Source organism: Petaurus breviceps, unplaced genomic scaffold, assembly GCF_028583685.1.
Source record: "Petaurus breviceps papuanus isolate PSGF00001 unplaced genomic scaffold, PetGlider_PUasm1.0 151, whole genome shotgun sequence".
NCBI lineage: Eukaryota > Metazoa > Chordata > Mammalia > Diprotodontia > Petauridae > Petaurus > Petaurus breviceps.
The window spans coordinates 27,490,119-27,514,751 of NW_027185712.1; the positions used below are offsets into that span (position 1 = coordinate 27,490,119).

Genomic DNA, 24,633 nt, shown 5'->3' on the forward strand with positions numbered 1-24,633 from the left:
CTTGTGAATCTTTTGAACCTGAACTATTTATTTGATTAAGAAACTGATGTAGGGGCATCTAGGTGGCGCAGTGAATAGAGCACCGTGGGTCCTGGAGTCAGTAGGACCTGCATTCAAATCTGGCCTCAGACACTTAACACTTACTAGCCGTGTGACCTTGGGCAAGTCACTTAACCCCAATTGTCCTGCCTTCCCCACTCTGAAAAGCAAAAAAAGAAAGAAAGAAAGAAAAAAAAAATAAGTGATGTAACCAATCATATGGTGTTTTTTTTTTCTCCCCAGGAAGACTATTTTGGAGATTTTACAGATTCCAGTGAAGAAGAGTTGGTGGGTAGTGAAAATGCTATGCAATCTCTTTTAGAAAATGGCACAACTGAGTCACAGAATACTTTTAACTCTTCTGGAGTGAAAGAAGAAAGTACCAAATTTATGGAACAAACTGAACCAGATCTTGGAATCCAGGCTCCAATAAATTTGGAAATGAATGAAGAAACAGCTATTGAATGTGACATTTTACCAACAGAATTAAAATTTAAGGATAGTAAACCTAATTCAAAAGAAGTAGAGATGTCTTTTTCAGGGGCTGGCCCATTATCCTATGAAGAACATCATGTGGTGTCATGTGAGAGTACAGAAGATGAAAATAAATATGTTTTAGATAAAGTTGCTTTACCACAAGATAATGAGGAGAGAGATGACACACCACTGAAAAGTGAAGGACCACCATCCTTTAGAATATACTGTATACCCCCTGAAACTGAGTGTTTACAGAAGATACCTGATGATCTAGTACAAGTGACAGATAGTGCTGATTTAAATGAAGAAGTATGTAATTCTTTGCTTACCAAGGAAAAGTTAGTTGTACCAGTTGCATCTGAAGAAGAAAACTCATTTCCTGGAACTAAGTCACCTGAGTCAGAATTTACTTCACAAACACCTGTTAGTGGACTCGCCTCTGAAAATGAAAAACTGCTTTTAGTCTCTGAACATTTCCAAGAAATAGATGGAGAAGCACCTGGAAAGGAGGCAAAAGAAATGCAAGGGCTTAATATACAGAAACCTTCTGAATCCCAAGAAGCTATACCCATTATGGTAGACACAAGTGAGCTGGATATCAAGACAGATCTTATATCCTCTTCTCCCAGTGTTACATCACCTAATTGTAGTAATCCTCAATTCTCCTTTGATTTAGAATATAATAATGAGGTTTCTTGGAAATTTAATGGGCACTGTACTTTAATTGAAGTTGTAAGTACAGACTTTTTAAATGAGACTGTTCCTGATCAACTCCATTGCATAGAACAAAAATCCTATGAAACAATGCAGACTAAAATTTCAGATGCTTTAGATAAGCAGTCTGAACCTACAGATTATTCTAAAGGAGAATACAATCTAGAGGAAAACATACATGCTTTGAGGCCTAATTCATCAACACCTATGCTTACTGATCAAATCAGAGAGACACAATGTTCTGATGTATCAAAAGTCATGACTAACATCTGCATAGTTGATCAAGCAGCATTTGTAAAAGACACAGGTGATGAACAGTGTGTAACTGAAGAACCAGAAATTGAACTTAATCCAGCTAAATCAGAAGATGTAATTTCAGTAGCATCTCAGAGTGACTTGGTAAAGAAAGATCTTGGTTTAGACTTAAGTACTTCATGTCACAATATAGATGCAGGTATGGTAATAGAGAGACAATGTGAAAGAAATCCAGAAGCTAAACTCATATGTGAACAAGGAAACAATAAGCAATTGGAAACAGAAATGCCTGTTTTAGAAGATATGCTGTTATCACCCAAATTGGATTGTCATAGAGAAGAAGTTAATCCAGTAGAATTTAAAGTTGTTTCTATTTCAAATAACCAGGTCTCAGTTATTCCTGAGCAGTTGACATCTGAAGAACCCCAGATTACCAACTTGGAGACTCTTGGATCTCATGTTAAAGAGAAGACTTTGGCCCCCGAGATTATGTACACTGAAACTGAACAGTATATGCCATCTAAAGCAAAATGTATCAATGAAAAGAAATGTCACTCACTAAAAATCAAGCAAATAGAGACAGTAAACTGTTCCTCAGCAGAAGGCTCTACTTCCTGGGTAACATCAGATTTAAAGTCTTTTAGTGAATCTTTATCAGTAGAAAATTCTCAGCATGACACAGTTAGGAACTTGTCAGGCAGATCCAGGGAAATGCCTCTACAGAACCAGAAGAATATGTCAGAAGTAGATAAAAAGCAAGATATGCAAAACCAAGATCATCTTAAAACCATGAGTGCTAAGGAAGGATTTACTCCATTCACAGATGCTTCACTTCCAGATGGTTTGACCACAGAAGAAATTTGCTCAAGAGATGCTTCCATATCAGATGTTGATACTCTAATTACACCCTTGGATTCTGTATCTCTTAGTATTCAGCAAGTTCAGAAAGAGAGAACTCCTGGGAATACTTGTTTGAATTCTTTTAAGAAAGAAGGAAGTGCTTTCTCTTCATCACTAAGTAAAAAAGATGAAAATGAGACTCATGTTAGCCTAAATATACTTAATGATATTGTACAGTGCTATATGGGCAATAAAGAAGAAATAAAACAGGATTCTGAAGATGAGAAGGATAATCAAATTAGTATTGATAGTAAAAGTAAAAATGAGACTGAAACTAAGAGTGAAACCAAAGAGCAAAATTTCAACAAAGAACCACAGACACTAATAAGAAAAACTAATACCTATAAACATGCTCATATACATGTGAAAAGGAGAGGCTCTTTGGAAATAGAGTATTTGACATCAGCCCTGAAAGATTTTAATATAAGTGCTATTTCTGAGACAAATGGATTTTCTACATCAGAGATACTTAAACTTCTTGAAAATAGCCAGTCACAGGAGTGTACTTCAGGGAATTCTGTTTTAGAATGTTTTGACAAAGTAGTAACAAATAAGGAAATGAAAAAAGAACTAAAACTAGGAAAGATATCTGAAGAAAACTTGAGAAAACACTCTTGGGTGAAAACTCATGAGGTTTCCAAAGAAACAAATGATTCCGAAGAAGATTATCCTTTAAGAAAGGTTAAGTGTGCAGGTCAGTTTACCCATTGCTCACTGGGGGAAGCAACTAAGACTTACACCAAAGATGTATCTGAAATTCAAAACAATTGTAAAGATGTTCATACTAAATATACCGGTGTCTCCTCCATTTTGACCACATGCAACAGTATTGTAGCTGGACATTTGAAAGAAAAATCTGTTTTCTGTGAAATAACTAACCATTCATCAGACATAAAACAATCACTAATTGTAGGTTTTGATCCTGAAAGAAAGTCCTGCACTGATAGATTTATTAATGAAAACACACAAAGAGAGCATAAAGAGTATTCAGATGCAGCTGAGGAAAGAAGTAATAGTAAAGACACTATAGAGATGAGACCTGAAACAGTTGGGAAAAATACCATTGAGAAAAATGCTAGCAGTTCAGAAGTAGTAATGTCACTCCATCATATATCTAGGATGAATTCAGAAATCATAAATGGATATGGAAAAGATGGTCATTTGAGTTTAAGTATCAAAGAATCTGAAGATTGGAAGATTGCAAAGGATGAAAATCTCAAATCTAGCATGGACCAAATTGTATTACATGAACTTCCTGAGGAAGAACCTAGAGTACAAACTATTCTTTCTGGAGATGTCTTAGAAGATGCTCTTGATACAGTTGCCTCTACTCAGTATTCACCAAACACTGAACAAGAACAGAGTGACCCCATATCTAATGAATGTTATTATGATGACTATCCTTCATCTAGAAAGGAGGATGGTTCAGACAGTGGTCATAATGGTGTTTTTGATAAAAACTCTTTGTGGAATCCATCTGTGTCTGATGTAAATTTTGACTCTCAAGCAAATAATCAGACTTCACAATCTCCAAATAATTCCTTTGATAGCACACATGATACTTTAGAACTTGAGCCATTTGTTGATTTAGTCAGTCAAAGTAAGAGTGGGTCAGAAACTTCAAACCAAGAACCATCACATAACCTAACTAAGGCACTAGCCAAATCTAAAGTTGAAATTAGCCAGGGCAAAGCTTCTCGAAAGTCTTCGAGAGTAAAAAGTAAAGCAAAATCTCAACAGAGTCATTTAGCTCAGCCAGTTTTGGCAACTGCTGATACTTCTACACCAACAAAATGTTCTCCTGATACTCTGAGTAAAATAAGGCAAGAGATGGGGCCACCTTTACCTCCTTTGCTTGCACCACTGCTAGCAACACCACCAAGGACTCTGCATCCAGTTTCCCCTCTAATGTCAACCTCTAGTCAGTCTTCTCTAACTTCACCACTTGATGATGTGATTTCCCCATTACGCGATACACCAGTCCCTCCACTCATGTCTCCGCTACCTGATGATCCATGGTATAAATCTCCTATGCATAGTACTCCATCACCTTCAGATGCATCTGCCAGTCAGAGAATCTTATCATCTCCTTTGCAGTTTTGTGCTGCCACACCAAAGCATGCACTTCCTGTGCCTGGCAGGCTTCCTCCATTGGCAGTTGGCAGTACTGCTCTAGGAGGACCCCAGGAGAACTCTGTAAAAATCCTTGATACCATGTACCCAGAACTATCTGCTAGAGCAAGGACACTTAACATTCTCAAAGGGAATATTCAGCTGAATAGATGTCCTCCAGCAGACTGTAAGAATTTACCAGGACCTGTGAATAATATTACAGGATTCAAAGCAATCACATCCACATCAACTGCTTTTGTTAAAGCAGGAAGCAGTTCCAACACTGAGTGTGATCAAGGTAAACTAAAAGATTCTGGGACTGAGCTTATGAGTTTACAGAGTCAAAGTGGGAAAAGACCATTGGTGCCATCAACCATCTTAAGGAGTGCCAAGAGGTTACGTCTAGATAGTGAGTCACCAAAATTGGAGATTAAGGTAGATGTGCCAGAAATCATCAAGACGTCCCAAACTAGTTCTCCTCAAGCAGAAAATGAAATAATACATGATGATGAGAATTCTTCTGTTCAGGAACCAGCAGACAACTCTGTTACGGAATCATCTTCAGCTTTACAGGAATATGAAGAGCCACATGATAAAGCCATGAGCAGTGTCCTGAAAAAGATTGCCGAGTCATCTTTTGATTTGTTACCTGTCATTCGAAGCCATGTGCATGTGGGAAATGTTTCGAAAAAGCCAGTGATGAGGGATCAGGAGAAAGAAGTTGTCTATGAATTTAGTACAACAAAGAAGGTATGTTGTTTGGTTTATTGTATATAGTTATTATATTTATGCTCAAAGCCAGCAGGTTGCACAAATCTTCTTTTAAAACTGTTTTTGTTTCAAGAATTGTTAGCCCCATACAATTTGGTAGGACATAGTTCCTTCATTAGGTTTATTTAGAAGTTACTACAAATTAAACTTGTTTTAAGTCCTTGGAGGCCTAGTAACTTCTCTTGGAAAATATCTTAAATTTAATGTTATTTTCAAAGCCAGTAAGTATATTTAATCTTAAGGTATTTCATGATACTCAATAGCCATTATTTATTCGTAATATATTTAGCTACATAATTAATTACACAATATGATAATGTTGCATAGTAGATAAAGAGGCAAGAAGATCTAGGTTCACATTCTTTTTCTTACACAGTTATGTAATCCTGAGCAAGTAAGTTAACTGTAGCTCTGAGCCCCAGGCAGTTCGTACTGTGATTTAGATGAGTTGCTGATCTCCTTCAATGTGGGTTTCCTTACACTGGTGGATACACTCACATAAGTGTCAATGTGAGGTCTTCTCAAAGGGAAAGGGTTGGAAAGGATACCTCCCGCCACCCCAGTCACCTTGCAAAAGTTAGGAATTGAGTTTAGTCCTGAAAAAAAGCCAAAGAAAGCAAGAGGCAAAGGTGAGGAGGGAGAACATTGCAGTCGTGGGAATAGTCAGTGAAAGGGCTTGGAGTCATGAAGTAGAGTGTCCTGGATGAGGCACAACAAGAAGAGTATGGTAACTGGAAGGCAGAGTGTGTGAGGGGAATAAAATATAAAATTACGGCAAAGATAGAAAGGAACTGTATTATGAAGGGCTTTGAAGTCCAAACAGAATACTTCATACTTAATACTCGAAGCAAAAGGGAGCCATTGGAGTTTGTTGGGTAAAGGGAAGACTTAGTTAAATTTGGATTGTAGGAAAATTACTTGGTAGTTGAGTGGTAGATGGATTGGAGTGAAGGGAGACTTCTTAAGGACCAACCAGTTAGGCATTATAATAGCCTATGTGAGACGATTAGGGCATGTATCAGGATGTGAATATGGGAGTGGAAAGAAGGGATTACATGTGAGAGATGTTTAAAACAAGGCAAGTCAGCAAGCATTTATTAAGTACTTGCTGTACAAAAGGCCTTGTGTTAAATGCTGGGGATACAAAGAAAGACAAAAAAACAATACCTGTTTTCAAGGAGTTTGCAGTCAAATGGTGGAGACAGTATGTAAGCAACTACTTAACAAGATATACAGGATAAAATGGAGATAATCTTAAGGAAAGCTCTTGAGATAAGGAAGGACCAGAGAGGGATTTTTGTTTGGCAGAAGGCCAAAGACTTCAGTGAAAGCAGGGAAGCAAGGAGGTAGAATTGAGGGAAGAGAGTTCTAGGCATAAGGGTCAACTAATGGAGATGTGTGGTGTCAAGAGATAAGAGTATCTTAAGGAAGACTCCATTTATTCCTATACTTGCTAGTGTTTTTAATAGGAATGGGTGTTGTATTTTGTCAAAAGTCTTTTCTGCGTCTATTGAGATAATCATGTTTTGTTGCTAATTTTTGTTGTTGATGTGGTCAATTATAATGATAGTTTTCCTGATATTGAACCACCCTTGCATTCCTGGAATAAATCCTACCTGATGAAAGTGTATTGTTCTCATGATAAGTTGCTGTAGTCTTTTTGCTAATATTTTATTTAGAATTTTTGCATCTATATTCATAAGGGAAATTGGTCTGTAATTTTCTTTCTCTGTTTTGTCTCCTCCCGATTTAGGTATCAGTACCATATTTGTGTCATAAAAAGAATTTGGTAGGACTCCTTCTCCAATTTTCCCAAATAGTTTGTAAAATATTGGAGTCAATTGTTCTTTAAATGTTTGGTAGAATTCACTAGTAAATCCATCTGGCCCTGAAGTTTTTTTCCTAGGGAGTTCATTGATGCCTTGTTCAATTTCCTTTTCTGAGATTGGGTTATTTAAGTAGTTTACTTCTTCAGTTAATCTGGGCAACTTATATTTTTGCAAATATTCATCCATTTCACTAAGATTGTCAAATTTGTGTGCATACAATTGGGCAAAATAATTCCTAATTATTGTTTTAATTTCTTCTTCATTGGAGGTAGATTTTACCCTTTTCGTTTTTGATACTCGTAATTTGGTTTTCTTCCTTCTTTTTTTTATCATATTGACTAATATGTTTTATGGGTTTTTTCATAATACTAGCAATTAGTTTTATTTAAATAGTTTCTTAAATTCAATTTTATTAATCTCTCCTTTGGTGTTCATTATTTCTAATTTAGTATTGAGGATTTTCAATTTGTTCTTTTTCTAGCTTTTTCAGTTGCATGCCCAATTTATTGATCTCCATTTTCCCTATTTTATTTATGTATGCATTCAGGGATATAAAACTTCCCCTAAGAACTGCTTTTGTTGTATCCCACAAATTTTGGTATGTTGTCTCATTATTGCCATTCTCTTGAATGAAGTTCCTTATTGTTTCTATAATTTCTTGTTTCACCCACTCATTCTTTAGGATTAAGTTATTTAGTTTCCAATTAGTTTTTAGTCTATCATTTCCATGGCTCTTTATTACACATGATTTTTACTGCATCATGATCTGAAAAGGATGCATTTAATATTTCTGCCTTTCTGCACTGAATTGTGAGGTTTTTATGCCCTAATACATGGTCAATTTTTGTGTATGTGCCGTGTACTACTGAAAAGAAGGTATATTCCTTTTTTATCCCCATTCAGTTTTCTTCAGAGGTCTACCATATCTATCTTCTCTAAGATTCTATTTACCTCCTTAACTTTCTTGTTTATTTTTAGGTTAGATTTATCAAGCTCAGAGAGAGGCAGATTGAAGTCCCCCGCTAGTATAGTTTTACTATCTGTTTCTCCCCTCTAACTCCCTTAACTTCTCCTTTAGGAATTTGGATGGCATACTGCTTGGTGCATAAATGTTTAGTGATATTGCTTCATTTTCGATGGTGCCTTTTAACAGGATATAGTTTCCTTATTTCTTTTAATTAGATCTATTTTTGCTTTTGCTTTGTCTGAGATAAGGATTGCTACCCCTGCTTTTTTTTACTTTAGCTGAGTCATGATATAATGTACTCCAGCCTTTTACCTTTACCCTGTGTGTATCCCTGTTTCTAATGTGTTCTTGTAAACAGCATATTGTAGGATTATGGTTTTTAATCTATTCTGCTATCCACCTCCATTTTATGGGAGAGTTCATCCCATTCACATTCACAGTTGTCATTACTATTTGTATCTTTCCTTCCAATCGATTCCCTCCCCTGTTTATGCTTTCATTTTTCCCCTTCTCCCTTCCTCCCCTTAAGAGTTTTCCTTTTGACCACCACCTCCCTCAGTATTCCTTCCTTATCAGCCCCCCTCCCTTTTCTTATCCTTCCTCCTTACTACTTCTTCCGTCCCTTTTAGCTCCCCCCCCCTTTTTTGCCCCTCCCCCCCCCCCACTGCCTGTAGGGTATGATAGATAGATTTTTATACTTAACGTCGTATGTTATTTCTTCCTCAAACCAAGTTTGATGAGAATAGATGTATAGTCCTCCTCTCCCTCCCCTCTTTCCCTCTATTATGATAAGTTTTATGTCTCTTCTCAATAGGGTCCTATACTTAACTGATTATGTTATTCCCTCCTTACACCAGAACCAATGAGGGCAAAGCTCATATAATGGTCATCTTCCCTTCTTTCCCTCTACTATAATGTTTTTATGCCTCTTTGTGTGGCATAATTTACACTTTGCTGCTTCATTCTTTCCTCTTCTTCCATTGCAGTCCTTTGCATTCTTTAATAAGGTTTTTTTAATCATCATTTTGTGTAAATTATACCCACACCCTCGATTTATCTATATCCCTTTTAGATGTCACCATAAGTATAGAATTCTCAATATTAACAGGTATCAGCTTCCCATATAGGGATGTAAAGAGTTTGCTCTTATTTAAATAACAAGTTGTGTGTGTGTGTGTGTGTGTGTGTGTGTGTGTGTGTGTGTTTCCTATTTACCTTTCTATGTCTCTCTTGAGTCTTGTAATTGGAGGATGAATTTTCCATTGAGCTCTGGCTTTTTCATCAGGATGGTCTGGAAGTCTGTTATATCATTGAATGACCATTTCCTTGCCTGGAAGATTATGTTCAGTTTCACTGGATAGGTGATCCTTGGTTGTAACTGAGCTCTTTTGCCTTGCAGAATATCATATTCCAGTCCCTCCAATCTTTCAAGGTAGAAGCTAGCAGATCCTGTGTGATTCTCACTGTAGTTCTGTGATATTTGAATTGTTTCTTTCTGGCTGCTTTTTTATCTGATAGATCTGGAATTTGGCTACAACATTTCACAGACGTTTCAATTTGGGAGCTCTTTCAGGAAGTGTCTAGTGGATTATCTCCATTTCTATTTTACCCTCTGGTTCTAGGATCTCAGGTCAGTTTTCCTTGATGAGCTCTTGGAAAATGTTGTCCAGACTCATTTTTTTCATCATGATTTCCCAGTAGACCAATAATTCTCAGATTATCTCTCCTGGATCTGTTTTCCAAGGCAGTAATTTTTCAATTGAGATATTTTACCTCTTTTTCTAATTTTTCATTCTTGGTGTTTTGTTTGACTGATTCTTGGTGCCTCATAGAGTCATTAGCTTCAATTTGGTTGGTTCTGATTTTTAACGAATTATTTTCCTTGGTTAGTTTTTGAAGCTCCTTTTCCATATGTTCAGATTTTATTTTTAGTTCACACATTTTTCTTTTTAAGGAGGTGTTTTCTTCATTGTAATGTTTTTTTCTAATATCACAATTTTTAAAAGAATTATTGAAAAGTTCTTTTTGAGCTCATCTAAGAATGATTTCTGGGCGAAAGACCAGTTCATATTCCCTGTTGAGGCTTCAGCTCTGGGTGTGGAGTCAATACTGTCTCCTTCTGAATTTGGTTTGTCGCTTTCACAATAATAGGATTCTAGAGTCTTTGTCTTTGCAGTCTGTTTTTTACCCATTTTGAGGCAGGTCCTTAGCCACGCCCTTCCTCTAGGGTTCCTAAGCCTTTACTGTTTAAAATTTTGTTCTGGGGCAATAATTACTGTGTTTTCAATGTCAGAGGGGGGATTGGAACTGCTGGGGTTCACTCTGCCATCCTGGTCCCCTGATGCATCAGATCCCAGCCTTGCAGTGATACGCCTGGGAATGGCCCTTGCGGTTGGTGGGTCACCTTGCCGCCATGTTGACTGGGCCTCTCCGATATAGAGTATCTTGGAGGAAGAATGTCAGTGAGGCCAGTGTCACTGTATTGCAGACAAAGTAGAGGGGGATAAGGTAGAGAAAGACTGGAAAGGTAGGAAGAGACCATGCTATGAAGAGCTTTAATAGCTAAGCAGGATTTTATATTTGATCTTTGAGATGGTAGGGAATCACTGCAGTTTATTGAATAGGAGAATAACATGGTCAGACCACTTTAGAAAAATTCAATTTGGCAACTGAATGGAGGGTAAATTTGATTGGAGAGTGACTTGAGGCAGGGAGACGTACTCTCTCACTCTGTCTTTATACATACATATGTATTTATGTATATATTTATACATATATACACACATAGGCATATTTACACATGTACGTATATTGTGAACATAGAATTGACAGACTTTGGCAACAGATTGGACATGGAGGGCAAGAGAGAGGAGGAGCTGCAAATGTCAGAACTTGTAACAGCTTAAATATATGAGCTGAGTGTGAGTTTGAAGTCTGTGAAGACCCCAAGATTGCAAACTTGTTTGTGCCTTCAGCAGTAATGGGGAAGTTAGGAAGAGAGGAGGGTTTGAAGGGAAAGATAAGTCCTCAGTTTTAGGCTGTTTGATTTTTAGATGGCTACAAGACCACCGATCATGATGTCCAAAGAGTAATTTGGTAATGGGAGAATGGAGATCAGGAGAAAGATTAGGGGTGGACAGATAGATCTGGGAAGTATTGCCATAAAGATGATTAATTCAGTTCATTGGAGGCACTGTGACCATCAGTTGTAATAGTATAGAGGGAAAGGAAAAGCCACGGAGAGACCCTTGTGGGACACTCCTGGTTAGTGGTGTAAGTTGTATGAAGATCCGGCAGAGGAAACTGAGAAGGAACAGCCAGAGACCACTGCATCGTTTGTAGCCTTTACATAGATGTTATAAAAGTATCACAGTTGTTAAGTACCCGCAAAAACCTAGAGAGCAGCATCCAGAGAAAGGAGATGATTGACTGACTGCTAAATCTAATGCTTCAAGGTCTTTTGGAAGGCATTTGCTAAAGGTATGGATGGTATGAGTCATCAGCATTTATATTTTTTTTCTTTTTCAGCAATGTTTCCCAGAAACAAAATTGTTTTAAACCTTTATATTTAAGATGTAAAACAGTTTATAAAAGTGATATGCTTTTAAGACACACTGAAGATTTGTATCACCAGCTTATCTGAGAGTAGTCTTTAGAGATTAACTGCCTTTAAAAACCAAAACAAAAAGTTACTTAAATATCATCTGAGTGCTATAGATTTTATTAGTGTTCTTTTGTCTTTTATTGTGACTTTTTAAGAGTACTTTAAAGTGAATGAAAATAGCAAACCAGTTGTATAACCTATAAGATGCTATGTAAATGTAAGTTATTAGCAGCATCATTATCATATTTAATAATCAGTGTATCTCATGGAACAATGGAAGTAGTGTGATCTGTGGATCTCTGGAGATCGAGGAGTTGTCATGAGCTATCCAAATTTGAGTCATAACAGACAGTCATTTTGTGACAATGGGCAGTTCATTTAACCCCTGGTTAGTCTGTTCCCTCATCTCTAAAATGGTAGTAATTATACTTGTCTAGCTCACAAGGTTGTTGTGAGAATCAGATAAGATAGACAGTTGCCATATAAATTTTCAAGCTCTATACCAGTCTTTCTGTATACTCTATACCTTTCTTAATAATAATTATCCTGTTTGAAATTCCCTAAGAAGATAAGTAGGGAAAATGAAGAAATATAAAATGTAAAAAGAAGGGTATAATTATAAACTATATATGTAAGTAAGTGATGGCCAACTTCAGATAGTAATAGACAAGCCAGAATTTTGAAACTTGACTTCTCAAGTTATAGTAGAATCTATAGTCTTATATTTTGCTAGTTTCTTTAGAGTAAAATTTTGTTATGGTGCCCATTCAGAATTTGTTATCCTAAAAGGTATGAAAATTAAAAAAAGACTTTAGTTCTTTGCTACTAAATAGAAATTATCCCCGTATTGGTCTCTCTGTGTTACTATTTACAAGGTTTTTTTTTTGTTGTTTTACTTCACTGTGTTTAATTTTTTTTTATAAGACTGTAGGGCATAATGATGTCACTTGGATTCATAGGGATAAATCTGGAATGAACCTTAAATGTCATCTAGTCTAACTCATAATTTTGTAGGTGTGTAAATGAAACCCAGAAAGTTGAAATAATTTTCCAGCGTCCTATAGGTAGTATAAGTGAGGAAACAAAACTGAAATTTATTAGCAAGACATGCATTTGCAAAACAGATCATGTCCAGAACCTCCTCAGTAGGCACAAAGGCCCCAAGCAAAGAAATCACAAAAATTTTATAATGAAGTGAATGCAAAAATAGAACAGGCATTATATAGTAGACAGAAATAAAATAGGATGTAGTTATATAGTTGATAGAAGTAGAACAGGATTAGATTGAGTCATCCTGTCTGTTTCTTATTGGTGGTAAGGACTGGGATTTCCCAGGTCTTCAGGATGCTGACTGGTATGTATCCACCTGCATTTTGCAGAGCAGTTACAGGTGCTTATTTCTTTGAAATGACATTATATACAGGAAAACTTTAACTCAGGAAAACAAAGCTTAACTGAAAAAGTTATATATAATATTGACAATGATAAAAATTGAGTTGTTTTGGTTCTCTCAGCTGCCACCCACACATATCATACTAATACTTTATTTAACACAAGATTTTGTGTTTTATTTTTGTCAATTAATTGTTCTTGTCTTTACTGAATATAAATGTAATGAATTGCTTTTACATTTTTAATACAGCACTTAGCACATCCTTTGCTTCATGCTATTCTCTCTGAACTGAAAATTCACAAGACATCCTTGGATCATACTTACATCCATGCTCTCTGCAGAGTGTATGTTGGAATATGTCGACAGCTGGGAGACTTGGAGAGAGCCCGACTATTTTGCTATGACTTACTGAAGGAAGGTATGTTGATAGACTGTAACACTATCTTGGAAATATGCTCTAAGTCAGTTAATGAACATTTATTAAGAGCCTGCTATGTTCCCAGGGATTGCCTTAAGTTCTAGAGATAGAAATACAAATTAAAACAAAGACAAGCTCTGCCCTCAAGGAGCTTACCATGTAATGGTGAATGTAACACAAAAGGAAGCTGAAAAGCTGGGGGTAGGGAGTGGGTGGAGGGACCTGGCCCAAGGGGACAAGAGAGAGAGTGTTTCTGTGAAGTCCAAAAGCTCTGTTACTGGTGGGAAATGTGGAGAAAACTGTGCTGAGCCCCCTCTTTAAAAGGAGGCCCAGGAGCCCATGGTCCTGCCCTCCAGTCCTAGGGTTCAGTCAGAAAGACAGAGGGCATTGATGAGATGTGAAAAACAGGCAGATTTCAATCTTGCAGGATAATGAGATAGCCCAGTGATGGATTTCTTGGGAAAGGAGAGCAGAATGAAGAGGTCCAGAGAATTTCAAAAGTGGAGTAGCTGGTGGGAAATGGGTAGCTTTCCTTACATTCTTACTTTCCTTTTTACTTTATTCTAGGAAAACGTTTTTATAATTAATTTATTTATATCTCTTTCTTGTTGTATACTTGTGAAAGGATATAAAATTATCCTCTATGTCCAGTTTTCTACCTAGCAAATATGTCTGTGATTTAAATGCATATGACATTAGCACAGTTTGTATTTAAATAAATATTACTCAACACTTGTGTCTATTGGTTTGGCTTTCTTTTCTCGGCACATTTAGGAAACACTGTGCTTGATGTAAAATAATGACGCACCATTTGAAGCACGTGACAGTTGAAATGTTTTATCACTCATCAAGAGAGAAGCCTATAATTAGATAGCTTTCCCAGTCCCCAATTTTCCTCATCTGTAAAACTGAATAAGATGGCTTCTGAGATTTCTTCCAGCTCTAGATCTATGGTCTTGTAATTGAATAAAATGAGGATCTTAGATTAGAGTTGCCTACACACTGAAGAAGAAAAAAAATGATTAGCATGAGAGCTGGCCTTGAATTATTCTTTCATCAATGATTGCTTGACATCTGCTCTACCCTTAAATGTCTTATCATTCATCAGATTATTAAAGATAGCCTGGATTATATCATCTACAATAAAATGTTTAGAAACTTTTTTGTTAATTAACTATAACATGCTATATGAATGTAAGGTTTGGGTATTTTATCCAAAAATATAATTTCTTTTTACCAAGATTTATCTTCTTCATGTCTCAAAGCAATCTCTAGGGCCAGTATAAATTCAGGTGAAAACAAATCATTTGTCCATGATTGTAATAGCCCTTTGAATGAAGCTGCCGTGTTTAACTGCTTCTGACTGCCAGTGTGAATTAAAATAGACATCTGAATGCTATAGCTATAGATGCAATGTAAGTTGCCCATCTCAAGACTTTTTCTGTTTGTTTTGTGTGAGTTTTATAAAGAACGCTTGCATATATGACCTATTCATTGTTAGACTGATGGTACTCATCTTTTCTAGAATTATACCCCTTTGCTTGTCTTTTTTTTTTCTTTTGCCCTTTCTAAAGATGCTCTCATGATAATTTTTCAGCATTAAGGTAAATTAAAATTTATTTTGTGAATTTCAGTATATAACTTGGGTATAAGAGAACCCAGGTTGGAAAACTTTGGGTTCAGTCTTTAAAATGTAAATTTGTTATTATTAACTCTTTTATCTTCATTTTTATAGCATAATTTTTATCCCAGGATGTCATTCTACCACTGACATGTTCCTTTAATGGTGTACATGTATGCTTATGAAAGTCAAGCTAATTCTGTATTTATTTTAAAGAAAGATAATTAAATGATTTTTTTTCCATTTAAGACATTTAAGCCCAAATATAAATTATTTCACAAATACTAAATCTTTTGTATTATCAGTACCTTCTTTGGTGCAGAAGTGCATTGGTAAATGAGGGGTTGATATCCTTTATTATTGTGAAAAACAAGTTTTCATTTTTTACGGTCTGAATCATATTTTTGAAGAGAAAGGTATCCCTTTTTCTCCTAGACAGTTTAGAACAGAAAATGTTCTTTGAAGGGTGGTTCTGGCCATTTCTTGGTATGGCAGGAAATGGTGCTAATTTTCAAGTCCAAGGCTTGGATTCAAATTCCCTCTCAACTGCTTATCCAAGTGACCTTGGGCAAGTCATCTAAGAAGTTTCCTGATCTCTAAAATGATAGGGTTCTGCTAGATGATTTCTGAACATCTGTCCCTAGTTTATGAACACCTGATTAGAAATCCAGAAAATAACCATAGACTTCCCAGTATCTGTTTTCTTGAAAGAAGAAATTTCTTTTAAAAATAGAAGTTATGATGAGCTTTTTGTTTTATGACCTAACAAGAGTCAGACTTAAAAAAAAAATCCTCAGATTTTTGCTTCTATTCTAACCATTGCTAAATATTTTTATTTTACAGTCATCTTAAAATGCCATTGTATTTGATCATAATAAATTGGTTTTGTGATTATATAGAAGGAATAGTTGTAGTTTCTTCAAGGTGAAGATAATTGAATCAGTAACACTACTGCCCTAGTTTAATTACTTTTCACACATACTTCTCCTTTGTATGCACTAGATCTACTTTGGAGACAGATTTTTTTAAAGCAAATTATCCTTCAAATAATTTTATTTGCTACTGTACTAAATATCACCCCCCAAGGGCCTTTTTGGAAGAGAATTGGTAGGCTGCAGAAACTGGATTTGTCAAGCAATTCCCTTAGTAATATCCCATCTACTTTGTATAAATATGGTTTAAGTCCTGCATCGGATTTATTTAAGCAAATTGGCTCTTACCATTTATTTTCCATTTTAAGAGAAAAGATTGTTTAAAAAGAAAAGAATGCCTGAGGCTGGGGACTTAACCCCTACATCCTATGTATTAGAAAAAAAGGAATGGAAAATTATTTGTAATTGCTGTATAGTTGATAAGTTATAAGGGTTTCTTGTGCTTTTTGTGTCTCTTTTAGATTTTCCCGAGTCTGATAAATTAACTTTATTTATTGCAAACATATGGCATGATATATTCACCTTCCAAGGAGTAATTAATAAAGCAATGCAGCTGGTTGTCCGGCAACGTGCTAAAGGAGACGTTCTGAACTGTTTGATTACATATCTCAATTGGGAAAAGGTATGCTGTATTTTTACTGCACTTTTTAATTGTAGAGCTTGCCTCTGTTAAAAGCTATTAAGGGGTCCCCTGAAGTTGTCTTTTTGAGTTGCCGTATTTTTCAGAAATTATGGGTCCCCAGTATGCAGGAGGCCTTAAATGTGTCAAGAACAAGCCTTTCTCCTTTCCCCCACTCCCACTACCTTCGCACCCCAAGCTGGGTCCCCTTTGTGAACTTGGGAGGCAAGACAGGCACTAGCCAGTCTGTGCCAGACTAGGAAGATGCTTGTGCCACTGGAATCCCTTCTGTCTTCATAGTCTAGCAGGCCCCGAGGGAAAAGAATGGCACCTTTGCTATCACCTTGTTCCTTCTCTTCAAGAGGGGTTTTGTCCTTTTTCCTGCCTTTCACTTCCCATACCATGCCCCTTCCTGTTTTCTCCTCCTTTGGTTGTACTGTCATATATCTGCAAACTTCTGTAAGAAGTATGAACTCTTTGGGTTCCACACACATTCTTTTCTCTTGTAATAAATTTGGTTTTCACATACGTCTCATGACATTGTGATTGCCTGTTGACACCTCTAAAGACTTATATAATGTCATCTTTTATTTTTCCTGTTTATTTATATACTCACAGCTCACAGTTTTGGTATCTTTGATTTTCATACTGGTATTTGAACATATCGAATTAATTAGCTCCCCTGTCCTGTAATGTCATTGGCCTTTTATGTTATTGCATGATTTTTATTAATGGGTTTAAGGATATGTTATCAATAAGATACACACAGTTATAGCACTTTGGTGGATATTTAAGACAAATTCAGAGAACAATAATAGTCTCTTAAATTGTGTTCTTGATAAAGATTTCCTACTTTAATGGTTTGTTATGTATTTGAATTACTTATTAGCTGTTGTTGAATTATACATTTACACACATAGAAATACATTAGTAGACACGTAGAATAAACGTAGCACCAGATTTTAACTGAGAGGTCCTGAGAAGTTTTGCAATTGGGGGGGAAAGCGGGGAGGTGGGAAGCTATATGATTATGGGCAAGTAATTTAACTTCCATCATCTTTAGTTTTCTCATCTGTAGATTGTAGGAGTTGTAGTAGAGTGGATGTTTCTAAATGGTTGAAATCTATGATCATTTGATCCTGTATATTATTTCAGTTTTTCAATCAGTTATAAAATCTCAGTTATACAGAGAACTGTTGATAAAAAAGTTACTTATTTAAGGAGTATAGATGCTAGATGATGTCAAGAAAAGGGAGATTCTTTTCAACATCAAGAAGTTGACTCTACTTTTTCCATGGATTCATCTCCCCTTTTTTTTTTCCCTTCAGTATTTTGGGGATAAAGTTGTTAAAATTGTAATTATCAAGTTCATTTTGTTTCTTCACACAATTCTCAGTTTGGCTCCATTTTACCCTTCAAGCCTTATAACCCATGAATCCTCTTTTCACATTCTTCATTTTGGCATTCTTGGTCTTCCTTACACATAATGGTCCATGTCTCTTCTGTATGCTTTTAAAGTGCTCATTCCTCATTTTTTAAGTTCTTGGCCCCACCACCTTCACCTCATAAAATTACTTCTTTCAAGATTGAACTCATGAAACCTTTGCTGATTGTCCCTTCCCAAACACTTCCCCCCACCACCCCTGTGCTGTTCTCTCTATATGTATGTATCTGTTGTCTCTTCAGATAGCATATGTGCTTGTTGAGGTCAGAGATTATCATTTTTGTCTTTTTTTCTCCAGCAGCTAGCATAGTGTATGACCCATAGTGCTAACTTAATAGATGGTTTTTGATTCATTGGTGTGTGGATCTTGGAAGAAAATTACAAAATATTTCCAGTTTCAAAAGAATCTAGCTAAAATCAGTTGTAAATGGTAACTTCATGACTAATTTACTAAAGACAAAGTGAATTCAGAAAGGAGTTTGTAATCATTAATATCTTGTAAGAATCTAATTACATATATCACCATCTATCATTGATCTAAAGCTGGAATGGATCTCAGAGGCTATCCAAATTAGGCTCTTCATTTTATAGTTGAAGAAACTGAGACTCAAGGAAATTTCTAAAGTAAATGACAAAATATAAAAATTGTTCTTAGATGAAGGAAATACTTTAAAAAAGATATTTTAGCAACAAATTTCACCATTTCTATAGAGGATTTTTTAGAACAACTATTATTTAGTAAGAACTACAACTGACTTGAGTTTTATATTCTACCTATCCTTGCTTTTGCTCATCCTTTTTTTTTTAGAACAGAAACTTTAGAGTTGTCTGTCTTAATAATTTTTGGTACTATATAGAATAACTACTTCCAATTTTTGGTATAGCTGCTTCCAGCAATAACAGATCATTTATCACACTTTACCTTCCCATGTTATTTGATTCTTATCTATGTTCTACTAGATGATCGTCATAGAAAATCTGCTGATCTCTTGAGACTTCCCTCACATACTTGGGACCTAGATCATGTTTTCTTCATGTTTCATATAATATGGGCAATACAAAATCTGTCATCTTCTTTTCCTTTGTATTACTATATAATTGGTCCATGTTTTTTTTTTTTTACTATCATACATTCTTCTGATGACATATTTTATGGCCCCTCTTCTGTTTTGTATTATAGCCTGTAGCCTACTCACATCCATAATAGACTTATTCATTTCTCTTAGAATAATCTTCAACTTCAGTTTTTTACAGTGCAGTATTCTATGACTTACAGCCATTCAACAGAAAAACATTAGTAGTGCAAAGATACACCTTTCTGCAGTTTCTTAAGGAAAATCCAGTCCACTTACTCTTCATTTCTGGACCCATATGCTGATAAAAATAACCCAGTGGGATGGACAATAAACATTCCTCATCTACTTGTTTTTTATCCTTTGTAGAAAAGTTAGATCAAACTCCTTTTTTGAAAAGTTTTGCAATTATCTTGGACTTGATGTAATAGTCACAGTATCATTTATGAGTAGGAGCATTTGGAGGACCTTGTCTGTTTTTTTCATTTAAATATCCTTTAAGTAAGAACTCTGTTTAGTTATATCTCTTGTGATTCTTTCTTTCTTGTTTTCTTTTATTTTCAACGTTTATTTATAAGGATTTTGAGTTCCAAATTGTCTTCCTCCAGCCTCTTTCCTACCCATTTGAGCAGGCAAGCAGTATTACATCAGTTATACTTATGAAGTCAAGCAAAACCTATATCCATATTAGCCATGTTGATTCTCCCCTTCCTTCTCCCCCCCCCCCAAAAAAAACAAGAAAAATAAAGTGAAAAATTATGCTTTTGTTTGTATCCAAAATTGGCCAGTTCTCTCTCTGCAGATTATTTTCATCAAAGTTCTTTAAAATTATCTTGGATCATTGTCTTGATCAGTAACTAAGTCTTTCACGGTTGATCATCATTAGAACAGTTCTATTATTGTGTACAATGTTCTGATTCTGTTCACTTCACTCTGCATCAGTTCATATCAGTCTTCCCAGGTTTTCCTAAAACCATCCCACCATTTCTTATGACACAATAGCATTCCATCACAATCATGTACTGCAACTTCTTCCAGCTGTTCCCCAGTTGATGGGCATTCCCTCAATTTCCAGTTCTTTGCAACTATAAAAAGAGCTACAATAAATATTTTTGTACAAATAAGTACTTTTCCTTTTTATTTGATGTCTTTGGGATACAGACCTAGTAGTGGTATTGCTGGGTCAAAGGGTATATATAGTTTTATAGCCCTTTGGCCATAGTCCCAAATTGTTCTTCAGAATGGTTGGACCAGTTCACAACTCTACCAAGAGTGCAGTAGTATCTTCACTTTTCCATATCCCTTCCAGCATTTGTCATTTTCCTTTTCTGTAACATTATCTAGTACAATAGTTGCGAGGTAGTACAATTAATACTTTAAACAATAAAACTAAGGTCTCTTCCAGCTCTAGATTTATGATTCTGTGAAGCAGTTCAGCCAATTCCTCCATTTTCCTTTCCATAGAAAATCTTTGAGCATGTTTTCAATTAGGAGCAACTTCCCTTTGTCTTCTCTTTCCATATATTGTGAGAATGTCAAAAATAATATGATTGAGTTGAGTTCCTTCAGGAATGTGTCCATTGGTCTTTGTGAAAGGAACTCATATTTAGAAAACCAGTGTCTAAGTTAATAATTTTAGATGATAAGAAAACTGTGATCTTAAACACTTTCTGTCCCCTTTCCTGCTAGCAATTCTGCCATTATCACTGGAGGCACATAAAACCAAGCGCCATTTTCTATTTTTCTTTGTTTTATTGGTTATTATGACCAAAGAATTCATCATTAAGCCTCTAACCTACTAATGATGAGACACTCTGAGCTAGGGAGGGCGGGTCCTCAGAAACTAGATATATTCTGATGATAGGATTGTACTCAAGACCCTTCCACCTTGATAAGAACCTACCAAAGCTGCCACTTAGCTGGCATAGGCTTCAAGGAGTCATGAGTTACCCCTGTGCCATAAGTGACATATTAGAATAGGAATTAGTGGAGTAGTATGTATGATAGCATGTATAAAATTATAAAATTTTAGATTGAAAGGGATCTTAGAAAACAGTAGCTATGAACATAAAATTAAGGTTCTAGATGTTTTCTTGAACCACTTCCTGGTCCTATTCTAAAGCTAAAACGTGACCTGGCTAAAAATGCATTTGCTAGCCTATTTTGATAAATGTACTGACAGCTTAATGTTTTGCTCATTTAACTGACAAATTAGGATTACCAGTATATGGAATGTATATTTAACATAAAATTTTGCCTCAAAAAGAAGAATAAATATAAGCAACTTTACCAGGTTAAATGTTCTGATTTCCTAACAGCCCAAATGAAAACTATAGTCATTGGTGAAAGCCAGTAAAGTCTTATGAATATGGTTAGTGCATTATAAGGAGGCCTTGGTAAGATCATGACAAACCAAGTATCCATATAGACTTGTCCCAATTATTGTCATTATTTGGTCCCCCAAAAACATTACTTTAAGCAAAACTACTTTGAAGGAATCAGTTAATTTGAAAGGGATAATAGTATAAGTGGACAACCATTTTTATACCAGGTTTTTGCAACCTTATAATTGGATTTGGTCATAATGTAGTGATAATACTTTTATAAAATGTTGTTAGTTGGGACAACCACATGTAGATCATTCTGAACTAGAAAAATTGTGCAAAATACAAATGATTTTCCTACAAACACATTATGTTTTCATTCTTCATAAAGTATTCTACATTGAAATGTTTTCAGGTGAACAACAAGTAGTTAAAATAATGCTGAGATTACCAGAATTAGTCTTGATTATGGAATGAAACCATTACAGAATTAAACTTTAAAAGAATTTTTTTTAATTTACAATATTAAGTGATTCAATCTGGCTCATTATTAAAGATTGTAGTTCAGTGAGATTAAAGATGGATTAAAAATCAGCTGAAACCATAGGTGGGTTAATATCTATAAGGATTATTCTGTAAGATAAAATATTTAAGCCTTGTTATATGTTTTACATTGGATAGACATTGTATTATGGTAGAATCTTGTCTGGATCAATTTCTGCTGCTTTGTAGGGGGAAAAAGTTTTTCAAATTATCACTGGATTGTGTTGTCACAATAATAGCAATGGGTGGAAGGTTGGAGGTGGAAATTAAACTGTTTATTCCTACTAAACTTTATAGTAAACATAAGGGAACATAATTCTGATTTTAAGATTATTCCATTTATGGAAAGAGAATGTTGGGACCTTCAATCAAGTGATTGATCATCTGGCCATTACTCAGATGCTTTGGAAATACTAGCCCAAAGAATAAGTTGTATATTTTGCTATAGCTGGAACTCTCTTAAATTTTATTGTATTTTTCCATTTCCTAGACTTCCTCCTTAGATGTTAGCATGATGATCTCCCAGCTGCTTTTGACAATACAATTATGTCCTAAAATGGAATTTCACTTAAGTGAGAAATTTGGTGAAGACTTAAATGATGACTTGTGGGAATATATATTTGCCCTTGATCTACTCTGCTGTCATCAGAAATGGGTTTGGACACATGATAATATCATAAGGTATAGTATTGCTTTGCTAAATAATACACATAAAAGTGATAAAATCAATAAACTTTCTCACTTGGAAGTTACTTCATAGACAAAAATAAATTTTTAGGGTACTAATACCACTTTTACTGTGTATTGTGTTAGTCCAGTGCCTGACACATTGGTAAGTGCTTATTAAATGCTTGTTGACTATTCTATATGAATAATAAATTGTTCTGCAGGGAATATAATACAGGTAGACCCTGCTTATTGTGCAGTTGGTATATAAAAATTCAGACATTACAAAACCAATAAGCCAGGAAAGCACTTCTTTACATTAAGAGTTCACCCTATTGTGTTTTGAAATAGTGAGGATTTTATATTCATTTCAAATTATTTGAATTGCAAAAATTCACTTTTTACCTACTTGCAAATAGTTTTATTGCATAGTTTAAAGTGCACTTGTCTTTTCAGACAACCATGTGACAACCTTTAATACAACTTAAGAATGGTGAGTGAAGGGTATTTGTTACCATTAGAGAGGGTCCAATCTAAACTTAGCTTAATCTTCAGAGTTCTTCCTCAGAAGAGAGTGCTTCTACCAACTATTTGTAACTAATGATGTTTTAGGGTAATTCTTAACTAACTATTTAAGATAGATTCTTGATTTGGTAAATTTTAGGGGGTTCGTGCTTTAATTATCTCTTGATTTCATAGTAAAGAGCTATGGCCTGTCATGGATAAATGGATAAAGCACAGAAAAGGACATTTGAACATCGAATACACTCCAGATATTATTGTAGCATTGATACTCAGGCTAATTGGTGAGTTTTTGCTGGTGTTATCATTCATTGTCTTTCGTGTGATTTTTTTTTTTTCAGCACAAAATCTATTTAATGTAAGTTGTTTCTAAATTTAGGCTACTTTAGGTTACCTGTTGCATTGACTTTTGTTTTTAAGATGTTTAAGCTGGAAGGAAATTAGCATATTTACTTTTCTAAAATATTTCTTTTTCCTTTCTTTGTTTTCTTATCTATACATGAAGGGGAAATAATTCCTGTAGTTTCTTAAGAAGAAGAAAATTTACAGGAAAGAGGGACAGGCGGCAAAGAGAAGAATTAAAAAGAGAGAAAAAAAAGACAGAAACCTTTTTTCAGTGCTGGAAGGAGATACTTCTAATGAATACTCTTAAAGATTAAGAGAGAGAGAGCTATTAAAAAAGGGAGATGGGTATCTTATAATGGGTATTATGTGCAGGGATTAGGTGCTGAGAGAGACCACTTGCTCATCCTGCCACAGGAAAAGGTAAGTCAGAGCTGCCAAAAACAGCTGATACACAGGAGAGTGGGAAGGCTTGGTCTCAGGGAAAAGATTTTGAGGCCAGTAGGAAAAAATGACCAAGGGGTGAGCGTATGTCAGTAATGAACTTCACAATCAAGGATATAGGAAGACTCTTACCATGAGGAAATATTCTCTTTATACCCTGCAGGAATTAATAATTTTCTAAGAGTGAAACACAATAGGAAAAAGAAGGAGGGGGTGGGGGAAAGAGCAAGTTCTATAAGGCAATAATAAACTGTTTGAAAGAGAGAACCAAAATTGGTACTTCAAAAATTTTAATTCTATGACAAATATAAAGAATAAAAAAAGACTAAATCTAAAGGTCATGAACCAGAGAATTTAAGAAAAAGATAAAAAGGTAAGATAAATGATGATAGTGAGGGAACAAAATCCTTAATAGAAAATGAATAACTTTCATATATAATGATGACCAGCTGCTGTTTGTCTTTATTGAAGATAAAATAAGAGGGAATCAATGCATATATACTACCAATCAAATACATGTATTCCTACACACATATATTACTTACTCTGGTCTTAGCACTGTTCTCTGTAATGGAAGATAACAAAAACAAATATTCCCTTTGCTTGGGGAGCTCGCATGCAACC

At 35.3% G+C, this 24,633-nt stretch overlaps 1 protein-coding gene across 2 annotated transcripts in view; it reads left to right on the top strand.

Annotated features, from left to right (window-relative positions):
* ICE1 (interactor of little elongation complex ELL subunit 1) overlaps positions 1-24,633 on the top strand; it is an 88,023-nt gene that overhangs the window by 52,431 nt on the left and 10,959 nt on the right. Inside the window, exons 14-18 of one of the 2 annotated variants that reach the window (XM_069076867.1) lie at positions 283-5,247; positions 13,311-13,479; positions 16,494-16,654; positions 22,526-22,716; positions 23,401-23,507. In XM_069076867.1, coding sequence (XP_068932968.1) covers positions 283-5,247; positions 13,311-13,479; positions 16,494-16,654; positions 22,526-22,716; positions 23,401-23,507 — 5,593 coding nt within the window. Of the gene's footprint in view, positions 1-282; positions 5,248-13,310; positions 13,480-14,744; positions 14,895-16,493; positions 16,655-22,525; positions 22,717-23,400; positions 23,508-24,633 lie in introns of those variants that run through there. The other variant, XR_011166194.1, reaches the window with a different exon arrangement.